The sequence below is a fragment of the Heterocephalus glaber genome, unplaced genomic scaffold (genome assembly GCF_053883595.1).
Source record: "Heterocephalus glaber isolate CG9 unplaced genomic scaffold, H.glaber_assembly_v1.0 deba00001553, whole genome shotgun sequence".
Classification (NCBI taxonomy): domain Eukaryota; kingdom Metazoa; phylum Chordata; class Mammalia; order Rodentia; family Bathyergidae; genus Heterocephalus; species Heterocephalus glaber.
In genome coordinates this window covers 3,104,054-3,117,024 of record NW_028258344.1, presented here as the reverse complement: position 1 = coordinate 3,117,024, position 12,971 = coordinate 3,104,054, and the positions used below count along the sequence as shown (strand labels likewise).

The following is a 12,971-nucleotide window of genomic DNA, read 5'->3' as shown; positions in this document are numbered from 1 at the left end:
AACAGTCTGAAGATGGAGCAAGAACTGGAGCTAGGGATGGCCCAATAGGGTGGAGACAGTAAACCTGTTACAGAGAGTGAGTACAGGGCAGGCCCCGGGCCCTGCACAGCCACAATTTCAGTTTCATATGGATTTCACCAGACTGGTGAAATGACGGGAGACCATTTGCAGAGAATAATTTTATTATCATATGAAAAAAATTCTATGACTAAGTTACTTAACTTTCACACTGTTTCCATGTCACAATTACATTTGCCGACAGGTAACTACTGAGCACCTCACACTATGTGGGACTTGTTTATGGAAGAGTAAGATAACATTATTAACTTGATCTTTCAGTTCCAACATGTAACTTTAACAATGCTTTACTTTGCTTCCCCTCTCTTTTCCCAGTCTCCCTCTCCCTCTCCCTCTCTCTCTTCCTCTCCCTCTCTCCTTGTCTCCCTCTGACCCTCTCCTTCTCCCCCTCTGACCCTCTCCTTCTCCCTCTCTCCTGACTTATTCTCTAACTACCTGAATTCCCTAAGCCCCCTCAGCATGAAAAACTCAGCTGTGTCTACAAGCACGAAATAATCTCCATTATTTCAAGTTTGAAAATACTGCAGAAATGTTAAGTGAAATCCACCATACTCCTCTTACACAAGCCATTTGACCTCTAGATAACACTAAGCGCTTCATCCTCCAATGCTTTTAATTCTAATCCTTGCTGAGACAAAATTCATTGCTTGAATTACAAGAGCGAGTCTCATTAAGGCTAAAAAGCAGTGACCCAGATAGCATAATGGATTAATATGGTGACCTTGCAGTTTTAGAGCTTTACTTTCAAATCTGACCATCCAGTCCAAATCTTTTCAATAGTCAATTAATCAATTGGTTAATACCAGTCTAAACCTTCTGAGTCCAGGAGTTTGGAGATCATTTTGTTCAGTACTATCCTATAAAGAATTAGATTTGAAAACAATAGTACACTTATTAACTTCTCAAACTTTTCTTAAATACTCAAAATAAAAGTAGGGTTTAGTGAATGGTTGTAATCACAAAGAACTGTATACTTTAGCCATATAATAAACACTAAATTTCGAAACTGAAATCATGTAGATATACTACATTATATATAAATATATATGTATATATAAGATATATGTGTACATGTCATTAGTACAGAAATGTTATAAATACAATGAATCAGTATTGGTCAGGGATTTAGCCCAGTGGTTCCGGTGTCTGCCTCGCAAGCGCAAGGTCCTGAGTTCGATTCCCAGTACCAAAAAACAAAAACAAACAAACAATGAATCAGTATTGAACAATATGATGTTTACACTAGGGCTTTATACATGCCAGGAAAATACCCTACCACTGAACTACATTGCTATCCCCATCTTTGGCAATTCTTTAAGGTAATATATATTGTGAGAATTATTATTCCCAAGTGAAAATTAATGTGTGTATAGCTCATTAGGACATGCTAGAGTCTACAGAATTTTTTGCCAGGAGCATGTTTTTAAAAATTCATTTGTTTCTATATTTATTTATTGCAGATGCAAGATATACGGAACCCAGAAGGAACTCAGTATAGCTCCCACCCTCAGATGGCAGCCCTGAGACCCCGGGGCCAGCCTGCAGACATCAGGCAGCAGGCAGGGATGATGCAGCATGGGCAGCTGACCACCATCAACCAGTCCCAGCTGAGTGCCCAGCTGGGCTTGAATATGGGAGGAAGCAACGTGCCTCACAACTCCCCCTCACCCCCTGGGAGCAAGTCTGCAACTCCTTCACCATCCAGTTCAGTGCATGAAGATGAAGGCGATGATACCTCCAAGGTATGACTAGGTTATTTTTGGAACCCATCTTTATCACCTTCCTTGACCTGTGGGGTGGGGAGTACAAATTTGTTCTCCAAATGAGAAACATTGGTGAAGAGCATACATTTCCTTCATGAAGCATAAGGTTACAAACTGAATGGATGGTTACACACTATATGGTCGGCCAGTTACACTTCTAAGTTCCAATATATCCTTTTAATATAGTTGTATTAAGTATGTAAAAGTCATTTGTATCCACAAAATGTGTGTTCTACATAGAGTAAGGCAAAATAAATCCTGTAGGACTCAACTTTCAAAATCAAGCCTAATTTATACCCACTCAAAAATATCTATAGGCAATAGTCCATCAGGATACAGTAAAAAGTGTGTGTGTGTGTGTGTGTGTATTATAATACTACGGTTAGATGAAACCCCTTGAGAATACCCAGTGCAACCACTTCTTCCTGACAAAAAAGAAAGGGTCAGAGAAATGAGATGGTACACCTTTTGTTAGCCCCGTATCAGTGTGGTTGTCTCTGTCAGAGCAGTGCCATTCATTTTAAGTTATCTGGATGGGAAGATGGGTCTTAAATGCCTTTAGACTGGAAAATTAGTGGCAAAATGTAGTTCCTTAAAGTATTAGAGGCAACTTTTTAAATGACTGTAGGAAAACCAAGTGCACTTTCACCTAAAAACATGAAAATAATTATTTGATTGCCTTAATTATCTTTTGGCAACTTTCAAATTCATCCCAGTGAAAAGGATTCTTATGCTAGTTACTGAGAAAAAACAGTAACTATTAAATGAGTAATACATGTTTCTCCTCTTTGTTTTTTCCTTAAAAATTTTACTAATAAATAGTCACTTGTGTCAGCCACTCTGTTTTCTTTTCACCTTTGTGAGAACTTTGCTTTGGGAACATAAACTGTCAATATGTTGCCAAGGTCAACACTGTGATTCTCATCTATATGGTTAATTTCTAGCAGCTCTGTTAATTTTTAAAAATCCAAATGACTTTTAAAGGTGATTCATAGAACGATGCAGCCTAATGACAGAGATAAAACTGTAGCATTGATTGTATCTTCTTATTTTCTACATTCTTAATGTTCTGACATTTGGAACCTTAATCCTGGAGAACTGGAGAGGGTGCCCCTCATCAGAGGGCTAGTCAATTCCTAGAGGAAGCAAATGACTCCTGAGTGAGCCCCTTTGATACACAAAGCAACCAATCCAAAGCTCATACCCTACCTAACCTTCTCCTGTATGAAACTCTCACACACCAAGTCAGTAGTCCTCCTGCCCTCCATCACCCCAGGGCTAAGTATTCCACAACTAGGAACCAGCCTTCTAGCTCAGAGCCTGCAGAAACTGTTAAACTGTCCCATCCTCGTGTTACTCAGTGTGCCTACCCCTGCCTCACCCATTCCTTCCCGCAAAACCACCAAGTGTTAAAGGTTTATGCCCTGCCCTGGCCATTTTTGGGTGTCCTGATTGACCGGGATGCTTCCCTATGTGACCCTGGGTGGCAGGCCACGTCTTCTCATCCTGGGGAGCATAAGACATCACTCATGATGATCGTTGCTGTGTCTGCTGTCTTCCACAGCTAATTAAAGCAAACACTAGGTACAATTTCCGAAAAGCTCCCTAACCCACCATTGCCCACACTAACTTCTCCATCCTTACATTCTCTCCCTCTGCTCAGTGAGACAGTCTCACCAGTAAGGTGAAAAGGCAGGAGGAGACTAATAGATACTACAAAATATAGTGTATCAGGCTAGTGAAAGCCTGAACATTAGCAGACCATTTAGAGGGAAAAATAATTTTCTTCAGAAAATATGGATTATTGTAATTAAGACCCTAACAACCAATGAGTACCTGGACCTAAATATGAATACCGAAAATTCATTTGTGACCAGGGATATAAATGTTGGATTATGCATGGGTAATTCAAGTCAATTCCTAAACAGAGATGATATGTACTATACTGTAAGGCAAAAATTAATGTTCTGCTCATAGTAAAGATCAATTTGTATATCTGGAGTGTATCTTTATCAGTATTTTTTGCTAACATTTCAGGAAGTTAAATGCAAAATTAGTAGCATCTTCTGACAGTAAATTTCATATAGAATTGTTCTTAATTACAATCACATTTTCCACATTCTTCAACTTATATGAGTGGATAAGTGAGTAGAAACCTGAAATTCATAGAATTTATATTTACAGATTTTGCCATTTTCTATTAACCCCTTTTCTGTCCATGTTTTGTAATTGTACTGAGGCATGAATTTTTATGTCATAAGCTTTCAGGCCAGTGTGAAACTTTGCCAGTGGGTTTCCTACCTGATCACTCAATAGTTGCATCTCAAAATAACTTATAGTCCTTTATTAATGTTGTGGAAGCATTGTGTGGTATCTATAGCAATAGATTCTTGAATTGTTGATTTGCCAGGCTTAGGGATGTAGTTCTCAAGAATGTACCAAAAGTGAAAAATGAGTTTTTGTCTATACAAATATTCACAAGGTCCTATTTAGTATAAGTATATTTTCCACCTCAAGTTCACTCTCCCATTCCAGGTCTGCCCGTTGACCTTCACCTTCTCTTCAATTCAGAATTTTTCTATCCATTCAGTCAATTTATAATTATGAAATTGCTAAGAAAAACCTCTGATGAAAATGCTCAAGCATTTTTATCACAGTTAAGAATTTAACTGGAATTTTTTCTTTATATGTGGGTGGGGTTTATGTGGATGTGTATTACAGCAGCTCCAGCTAAATGTGAAACAGCATAAAGTCAAAAAGATCATTTAAATCATCTCTAACAAGCAAACCCAAAAGGAATATTGAGTTCCACACTAGAAAAAGCAGCTTTTAAACCTTCTCTCTTTAACACTTTGTGCTTTCTTTAAGCAATTACATATTGACTCCCATTTATCTAATTGAACAATTAAATTAAATAAGTCTGTTTTGACAGAAAGATATATTGTAAATATACCAATAGAATTAATTATCGCCTTATAAACACCACCCATGGTTTTGATTGCTCTGAAGCTATGTTGACAGCTTTAAGTTCTAAATGATACATACAGTAAAGCATCAAAGAAATAACAAATTTAGGCAGCTTGTAGTTCTAAGCCTGTAATCCAGTACTTATAATGCCAGATACTTTAAATGTCCTAAAGTGTCTGTTAAATTACAAGTATATTTTTGGCAGTTTTTCCTTAAAGAAAATTATGGGCTAAGAATCACAGTATTTTTTTCCTTTTCCTTTTAGCCTTTCTCTTGAAAGTATCCCTATGTTTCATATGTGTCTGTTTAAATGGCAGAGAGTTAGAAGGTCTTTTACTTTTAAATAGGACATTTATTGCATTTCCATTTACATAAATAGTAAATTACCCGGGTTTATCAGCATGATGCTTTTGCACCACAAATGTGTTCTTTTTTCTTTCTTTTGTTCCTTAAGATTGGTCTTCTTTTTCTCATCCCATTATTTCTGATTTTAAGATTAGAAATTTTATATTCATTTTATTTTATTATCTTCCTCTGGCACATAACCATAGAAAAGTCTTTATCCCCATCCTTAGATTACTTTAAGCACTTGCCTCCTAATTTATATTGAGAGCTCTTGCAACTATTATTTTAATTGTATTTTGATTGAATTCTGTAATTTAATAAATTTTATGAAACACTATTTTTATTACCTTATGTAGGTCTATTTTCTACAGATTTATTTGCATTCTTTTACATGATAATTGTTTTTCTTTACACCCTAAAATGTTCTTTTGTTAGGGTCTGTTGGGAACATGCTTACCTTAAAAAATATTTTTGCTGGTTTTAGGGTTCTAGATTGACAGTTATTCTCTTTCAAAATTGTGACTATGTTGTATTATTCCATCCAATCCTGATTTCCATTGTTGCTTTTGAGGAAGAATTCTGCTGCCTCCCTATCTTTCTTTTAAAGTAATCTGCCTTTGTTCTATGAGTGGGATAAAGAGTTTTCTCTTGCCTTTGGTGTCCTGCAGCTTCACTGTGATACATGTGGGTTTCTTCACATTTATCCTGCATTTCATTATCCCTGTCTTTCATCATTTCTTTAAACCATTTTTTTAGATACTGCCTCTTCCCTAATCTTGCTGCCTTATTGCTTTGTAACTCTGAAAGGATCAGTGTTAAATTTTCTCATCTTATCCTGCACAACTTTTTCATTTGCTACCTCCATCCCTGATGTATTACATTCTGATTAGTATATTTATGTTTATTTCCCACTTCATAGTTTTCCTCATAGTTGCTCTCCAAAGAGGATTTGTGGTTGCTTCTACCAGATACCTTGTGCCATTACAATCTTGAACCATACTTGTCTTGAAGTTTTTCACACCAGCCGTGTAATGCTACAAATACTTGCAAATACTGTTTTTTGTTTGTGAATTATCAGAGACTTTTTCTTTTCGTATTATCAAGATTCCAGAGCAATTGTCCTTGTAGGTCCTAAGAGAACACTTAGAAGGAAAATTATTTTACTCTACCCTTGCCCTGAGAATCTAATTTTTTAATATCCCGACATTAACGGAGCCCTTCTATAAATATCCTGCCTCTGATGACCCACGGTCTTTGTCTTCTGTCTACTGCACCCTTTAGCCCAGTGTCCCAGCTGGTTCAGCAATATCTTCAAGATGAAACCTGAATTCAGTACTCTGCTTACTTCTCTGTGCTCCTTCTTTCACCTAGTTTTTGCCTTTGACAGTTACTTTTTTATTAGTACATGTTTACCATATATAATAATTACATTCATTATGGGAAGTTGGTACATGTACATAACACTCCTTACTCACGGGTTAGTTGGTGCATGTGCTTTCCCATACCACACAGAAACAAAGTTTCTTCTCAACGCAAATAGGATAGGTCACTAAAGAACCAATCAAATAAGCCTCCAGAGAAATGGTTTATATTTAGCACTGTTCTACAGGCAAGAAGACTTCTGAAATAAAGTTTAAAAAAAAGATAGACAATTTTTTTATAAATATTAAGTGAAATTGGGCAGTGGTATAACTAAATGTTATGTCTTTTTATCTAGTAATGGGACAGAATATTTAAAATTGTGATTTGAAAGTTTTTCCACATTGAACTGTATTTATTATGCTATTGTGCAACACTTCCCATGATATAATATGTACGATATTTTTAGGAATTCCTTATACCCCTACAATTTCATTAATAGATGTCCTGTATTTTATTTATTTGTTCATTCACTCAGTCATTCATTTTTATTTGGTACTAGGGATTAAGCCCAAGATCTTTACACTGAGCTACAACCCCAGCCCCTCTTGTTTTTATTTTGAGAAGGGTCTTGCTAAGGCACTAAGTGGACTAGATAGGCTCGAACTTGTGATCCTCCTGCCTCAGACCCCCAGACTTCTGGGATTACAGGTTTATATAGTTGTTGTCCTAGTACCACAACATCTGACTCCCTCATTTATTTTTTAAAATAGAAAAACTCTCACTTATTAAGGCTGAGCCTAACAGACTAGTTCAAAAAAAAATGATAAAATTCAAACACCCGGTCCCTGATTCCAAATTATTTCCAAAATCCATTCAAGTGGGCCGGGTGTTTGACTCAGTGGTTCTACCGCCTGCCTTGCAAGCACAGGGTCCTGAGTTCGATCCCCAGTACCAAACACAAACAAACAAACAAAATCCATTCAAGTAATTAAATTTTCCTAGGACATAATATTTTCAAGGAACATGTGTTCCTAGGCATATTCTAGATGACTGAGAATATTTGATTAATTCATGGAATAAAAATAAAGTGAGACTTAACATGGCCACCATGCATTTAATGCAGCAGGACCCTACCTCAGCAGCTTGTTTTCTCTAAAAGGTACTGCCGTACTCAGACAAATTTAGAAGAGATCAAATACAGCCAATAAAACTGACACATATAGCTACTAGGTGTATATAATTACAGCCAACCTTTTTTTCTCACTTTGAAATGACTTTTCTGTACAGCAGCCTAAACTTTCTATTTCATACAAGGTCTTTGCTAAATACATCCAAAAATAATACTCAGCTCTCTTTGGCAAAATCAAGGATCCTTAAAAACAAATCTGCTTCACAAGCTCTGATACTGATACAATACTCCACAGTTGTGAATCATTTCAAAAGTAAAACCCTTCTGTGTTTTGCTGTAATTGATGTTTTGAGTCATTGAATGTTCTGTTATTATTAATGATAATAATAAAACCAATTGTAAAATGAAAGAAGTGTTACAGCCTTGCTGATTTCACAGTAGCTAGATGACTTACTTTCCATGCTCATTTGAATTTATTCTCATAAGGGGATTTTAGATGGCACAGTTTAGAAAGAAAAAAGAAAATGAATTTAAGCAGCAAAATTTTCACTTACAGAAACAGTACTATCACAAAAAGTGCTATGATATGCCCTGTTTCTATGGTGAAGATTTTATAATATTTACTTTATATGATAAGAGTTATAAGTGGAGTTCTATGTTGTTTGTTCAGCCTATTATGCAGATGGTGCTTGATTAAAATCTATTTTAAACTACAGCGATTACTGCAAGATAGTGTGCATTAAACAGCTCTCCCAGCTCCATTAAAGGCTTTGGGACCATGGCAGTTTATTTTAAATATGCTTGTAGACATTTCTAACTTCTCCAGGGACATTTCAGTATCAGTGATTCTCTTTCCTTTTTTTTTCCTTTTCAATGCTGGGGCGCAACCCTAGGATCTCCATACTAAGCAAGTCTCCACCACTGAAATATGCCCAGTACTACTTTCCTTCCTTGATAACCTTAAGGTCTTGTACTCTGGATTCTTAAGTATTATCTAAGCAACATTGTTAGCACAGGCTTTTTTTAAAGTAAAAGATTATTGTTTCCTTGTGATAAAGAAGTTAAATGCATCACTATAATTAAGCAATAAGCCGAGACAGGAAGTGAATTACCAGAAGCCTAAGAACACCTGTAGGGATTTGAGAGATATATCTATGTCTTGAACTGGGTTACATGAAACATATGCATCTGTGTAAAGCTTATGTGTAATACTTATTTATGAGTACTATTTTGGTGTTTGTGTGTGCATTTATTTGTTCATTAGTGCTTTAATTGAATGTGAAATAAGTTTGTGGGTAATCAGGGCTACATTAGGGCTTCAGCTCAGCCATGTTTTTAGTTGCTATGATTTTCATACAGTTTTTATATCCATTGCTGATTTTCTTTGCCTTGTAATTCTAATCCTTTTTCCAGTGCAATGCTATAGAATACAAGAACAGAATGGTATGGTGATCTACTGCATATACAGCATTCTGCTGATGCTATGCAGGACATAGAGATTAATAGGACTCATTTTTTACTTTCAATGTGCTTGTAATCATAGGAAATTTATATTTTTGTATTATATGGTTTCTCTTACATTCTAAAGATTATGGCTTTGGAATTAAATTGACTCTCCAATCATAGAATTCTAGTCATTTTAGAGAGCTATGCTCTAGAACAATCGGTACACAATTTAGTATAGTCCACTAAAACAGCCACTAGTCATCTCTCATTATTTGCATTTAAATTTAACTAATTAAAATTAAAATTTAAAATTGTCAATTCCTCAGTTATATTAGCCACTACAGCACATTTCAGATGGTTTATAGTAGTGGTGGTGAACCATGGCATGCATGCCACAGCCAGCTGTTTATCATTGAAAGCCCTAAAAGGTTCATCATCACTGGTCTATATCCTTTTGGACAGTGCAAACAACATTTCTTATCATTCAGAAAGTTCTACAAGATAATACTGCTCTGGACTATAGAAGTCAGATCCTCTTAGAAAATTAAGATATGAAATTATTGGCTTTCATCCATCATTGCAGGAAATGAGGATCCAGATTATAACCAAAAGTAAGGTCCAGACACATATTATAAATCCATTAACTAATTTTTCTACCACAATCATATTTATCATCATTGTGTTCCTTCCAAATAATTTGTGGTCAAAAGAGCCAGATATTTTTCAAAATACAATCTATTAATGGCATGTAAGTGGATCCAAATTATAGCCAGAGTCTTTTTTTTCAAGGAGGCTTTGCATACTAGCAGTGAAAATGGGCTTTTCACACAAGTGAAACACTCCTTGTCTAAAGCAGGGCTTACAAATTCCTGTTTCATGGCAGAGTCTAAAGTAGCAGCTCCTTTCTGCACTTTTTCCTCGCAAGAAAAGTGGAGGAAAAATTCATATGTTAGGGAGCAATGGGCAGTGTTCATGAGGCAAACAATCTTTACCAAGCACTACCCAAGTATTTGGATGCAAAAGAAATCAAACCCACAACATTGAGTTTTCATTCCACTACATTTCATCCTAAAAAGCAAAGCAATAAATCTTGATACAAGAACATTGAGCAAGATAGTAAACAGTTCTCTCCAAAGCACATTTTATTTTTATAAAAATAGACATCTTTCATATACACATACAGAGCTTTTTCTCCACTTACATAAGACTTTGGTGAAAATCAGGGCATTATCTTAAGTCATAGTTGAGTTCCATGAGGACAATCCTGAGTGGTAAGAATATTACTGCCAAGAAAATAGCTGTGACGATCTAGTTAAATTATTGAAGGAAAGACAGTGAATCTTGAGTGATGAATATTTTATGTCTAGCCTTTAGATTGGTCTTCTCAGATGCCATTTCTCTTGCATGGTTGATCATCCATACCAAGGGTAACGTAAGTATGTATTTAAAGAGAAAGTATAGTATGTTGTTGGCTGAAAGCAGGTGAGTACACCCTCTCACTTTCAGCCCCAGGAAACACAAAGATGATGTGTAAGTCTGGGTGGTAGTCTGGCCTTAATGGGAGCGACCTCCCAGCTTTACAGGTTAGTACCTCTCAGGTACTCAATCAGATATACAATTGAAGCTACAGAGTCACCACTTATAGCAGATAAATGGTGTCTCCTGAGTCTGGAAAATGTAGAGGCAGAAGTCATGAAATGCTTTCTTCTACAAAAATAACCAAAAAAATAAAAACTGAGATTGAGCAAGACTGAACTCTGCTAATTTTACAAAATGAGCCAGGAAAGTAGAGATCACTTCCAGACAAAAAACCAAAGGGGTTATATACAGAATTATTCATGGTTTGCTATATTATGCTATATATCTCCATCAGAGTGCTAATTTGTGGCTTTGATATACTTAATACTTGAGTTTATTACAGGCAGTAACAGGTTCCTCTGCTTTAGCAAGTCATCCCTAGAAAATAGAGCACTGTTATCAAACACAAGAGGATAACTGTCCTAATACCAATTTAATAAGGAAAGAAGCAAGAATACCTGTGGTTCAGACACAACTTTGGGCAAAGGAGGAGAAAAATTAAATAATTTGGAGAAACCCTTTAATAAGACATTTATATCAGATGATAGGAGATTGATCGCTATGATTGATATTTGATTATTTTCCAAAAAGATTGATATAATCTGTAATTATGGAGATTTTGATATGTCAGATCATTAATTTTAATTAAGATTTAAAATGACTCTAGGTAATATTCCACATGGATAAACGTTCACTTATCTGTACACTTAGTTGCCCATTTCTAAATATTCCAAATTGTTGATGAATTATGTCCTCCAATATCATGATCAGTCCATCTTTTGTAGTTTTATTGAAGTGTAATTAACAAGTAAAATTGTATATATTTGAAGTGGTCAACATCGTGTTTTGGTATATATATACATTGTTAAATGATTGCCATAATCAAGTTAGTGAACACATCCACCACCATTTCTTGTTTTCTTGTTTATCTGAGAGCTCCTTTTGGGGGAGGGTGGTGACTGAGAATGCTCGAGGTCTACTCTCTTAGCAAATCTCAAGTGCACAGTACAGTACCATTAACTATAGTTACCACAATAGATGGTAGCTCCTCAGAAGTTAATTATCTTATAACTGAAAGTTTATACTCTTTTACCACTCCATTTTAAATTTTTCATTGTAGACCTTGTTGACATCTTTTCTTTTCTCTTTAATAACTATTTTATGATTATAAACACCCAAATGGTTATGTTCACAAAATTTGGAAATTATAAAAAATGCAAGGAAAAAAATTTACAAGTCCCATTCTGTAATGCAGTGAAATTACTGTTAACACGTCAAGTACTTTTAATAAGTTTATCCATATTTTCTCTGGCACTGCATATTTGATTATTGTCCTAAAGCACTCAGATAAATTTGTGAACCTTAATTTCCTGTAACAGAAACCATCTACACCTTCATTCATTCTTCCAATTATACTAATATTTATGTTACTATTTTTATTGCTGTTATGACAAATGTTAAGCACTTACTGTGTTTTAGGAACCATCGGAAGTGCTAGACCTGGACCTTCCTTCATAGGGGTGGAAAAGGAATAACTATATGTTACTGAATAATTACAAGTTTGATATTTGCTATAAAGGGAAATATACAGGAGCAAATGAGTGAATAACAGCATCCTAAATTGAGTTTGAGATATCTTTGAGATTTGCAAATAAAGGTGTCAAACAGTTATTTCTATGTATGCAAAATTCAGGGCAAACATGAATTTGACCACCAAACACAAATCGTAATGGAAATTCTGTGTACTTATGAGATTGCTTCAGTACAGACTCTAAAGATGAGGGAATTTACAGTAAACAAAACAAAACACATAGGGCTGGGGATTTAGCTCAGTGGTGCCACCACCTGCCTTGCAAGTGCAAGGTCCTGAGTTCAATCCCTGGTACTGCAAAAAAAACAAAAAACAAAAAAAAAACCCCACACACACATCAAAGATGCTACCAATAATGACCATTTGGAGGAGGATGAGCCAAAAGAGAAAAAAAAGTGATTTTTACAGTCAGTAAGGCCAGCAAAATACTGGTAAAACCCAGAAAAGATGGTGTTGTGAAACTGGTAGAAGAGGAGCTCTTAACAATGAGAAATCAAGTAAAGGCAAAACTTACAAAGTCCTCTGGATTTAGTCATATTGCATTGGTGACCTTATGTTATAGAACACTGATGTAAAAACACACCAGAGTGAGAGGCAAAAGCTGCATCCAGCCAGCAGTGACAACCACTGGGAAGAAATTTGTGGTGGTGAGGAGAAAGATATGGCCATGTGTAGTCATAATAAACAGAGAAAGTTTACTTGTCTGTTTGTT

The 12,971-nt window shown here is 35.7% G+C and overlaps 1 protein-coding gene across 3 annotated transcripts in view; it reads left to right on the top strand.

Annotated features, from left to right (window-relative positions):
* Positions 1-12,971, top strand: part of Tox (thymocyte selection associated high mobility group box) — a 334,717-nt gene that overhangs the window by 285,603 nt on the left and 36,143 nt on the right. For all 3 annotated transcript variants that reach the window (XM_004842147.4, XM_087190351.1, XM_087190352.1), the window contains exon 4: positions 1,539-1,820. In XM_004842147.4, coding sequence (XP_004842204.1) covers positions 1,539-1,820 — 282 coding nt within the window. The remainder of the gene's footprint in view (positions 1-1,538; positions 1,821-12,971) is intronic.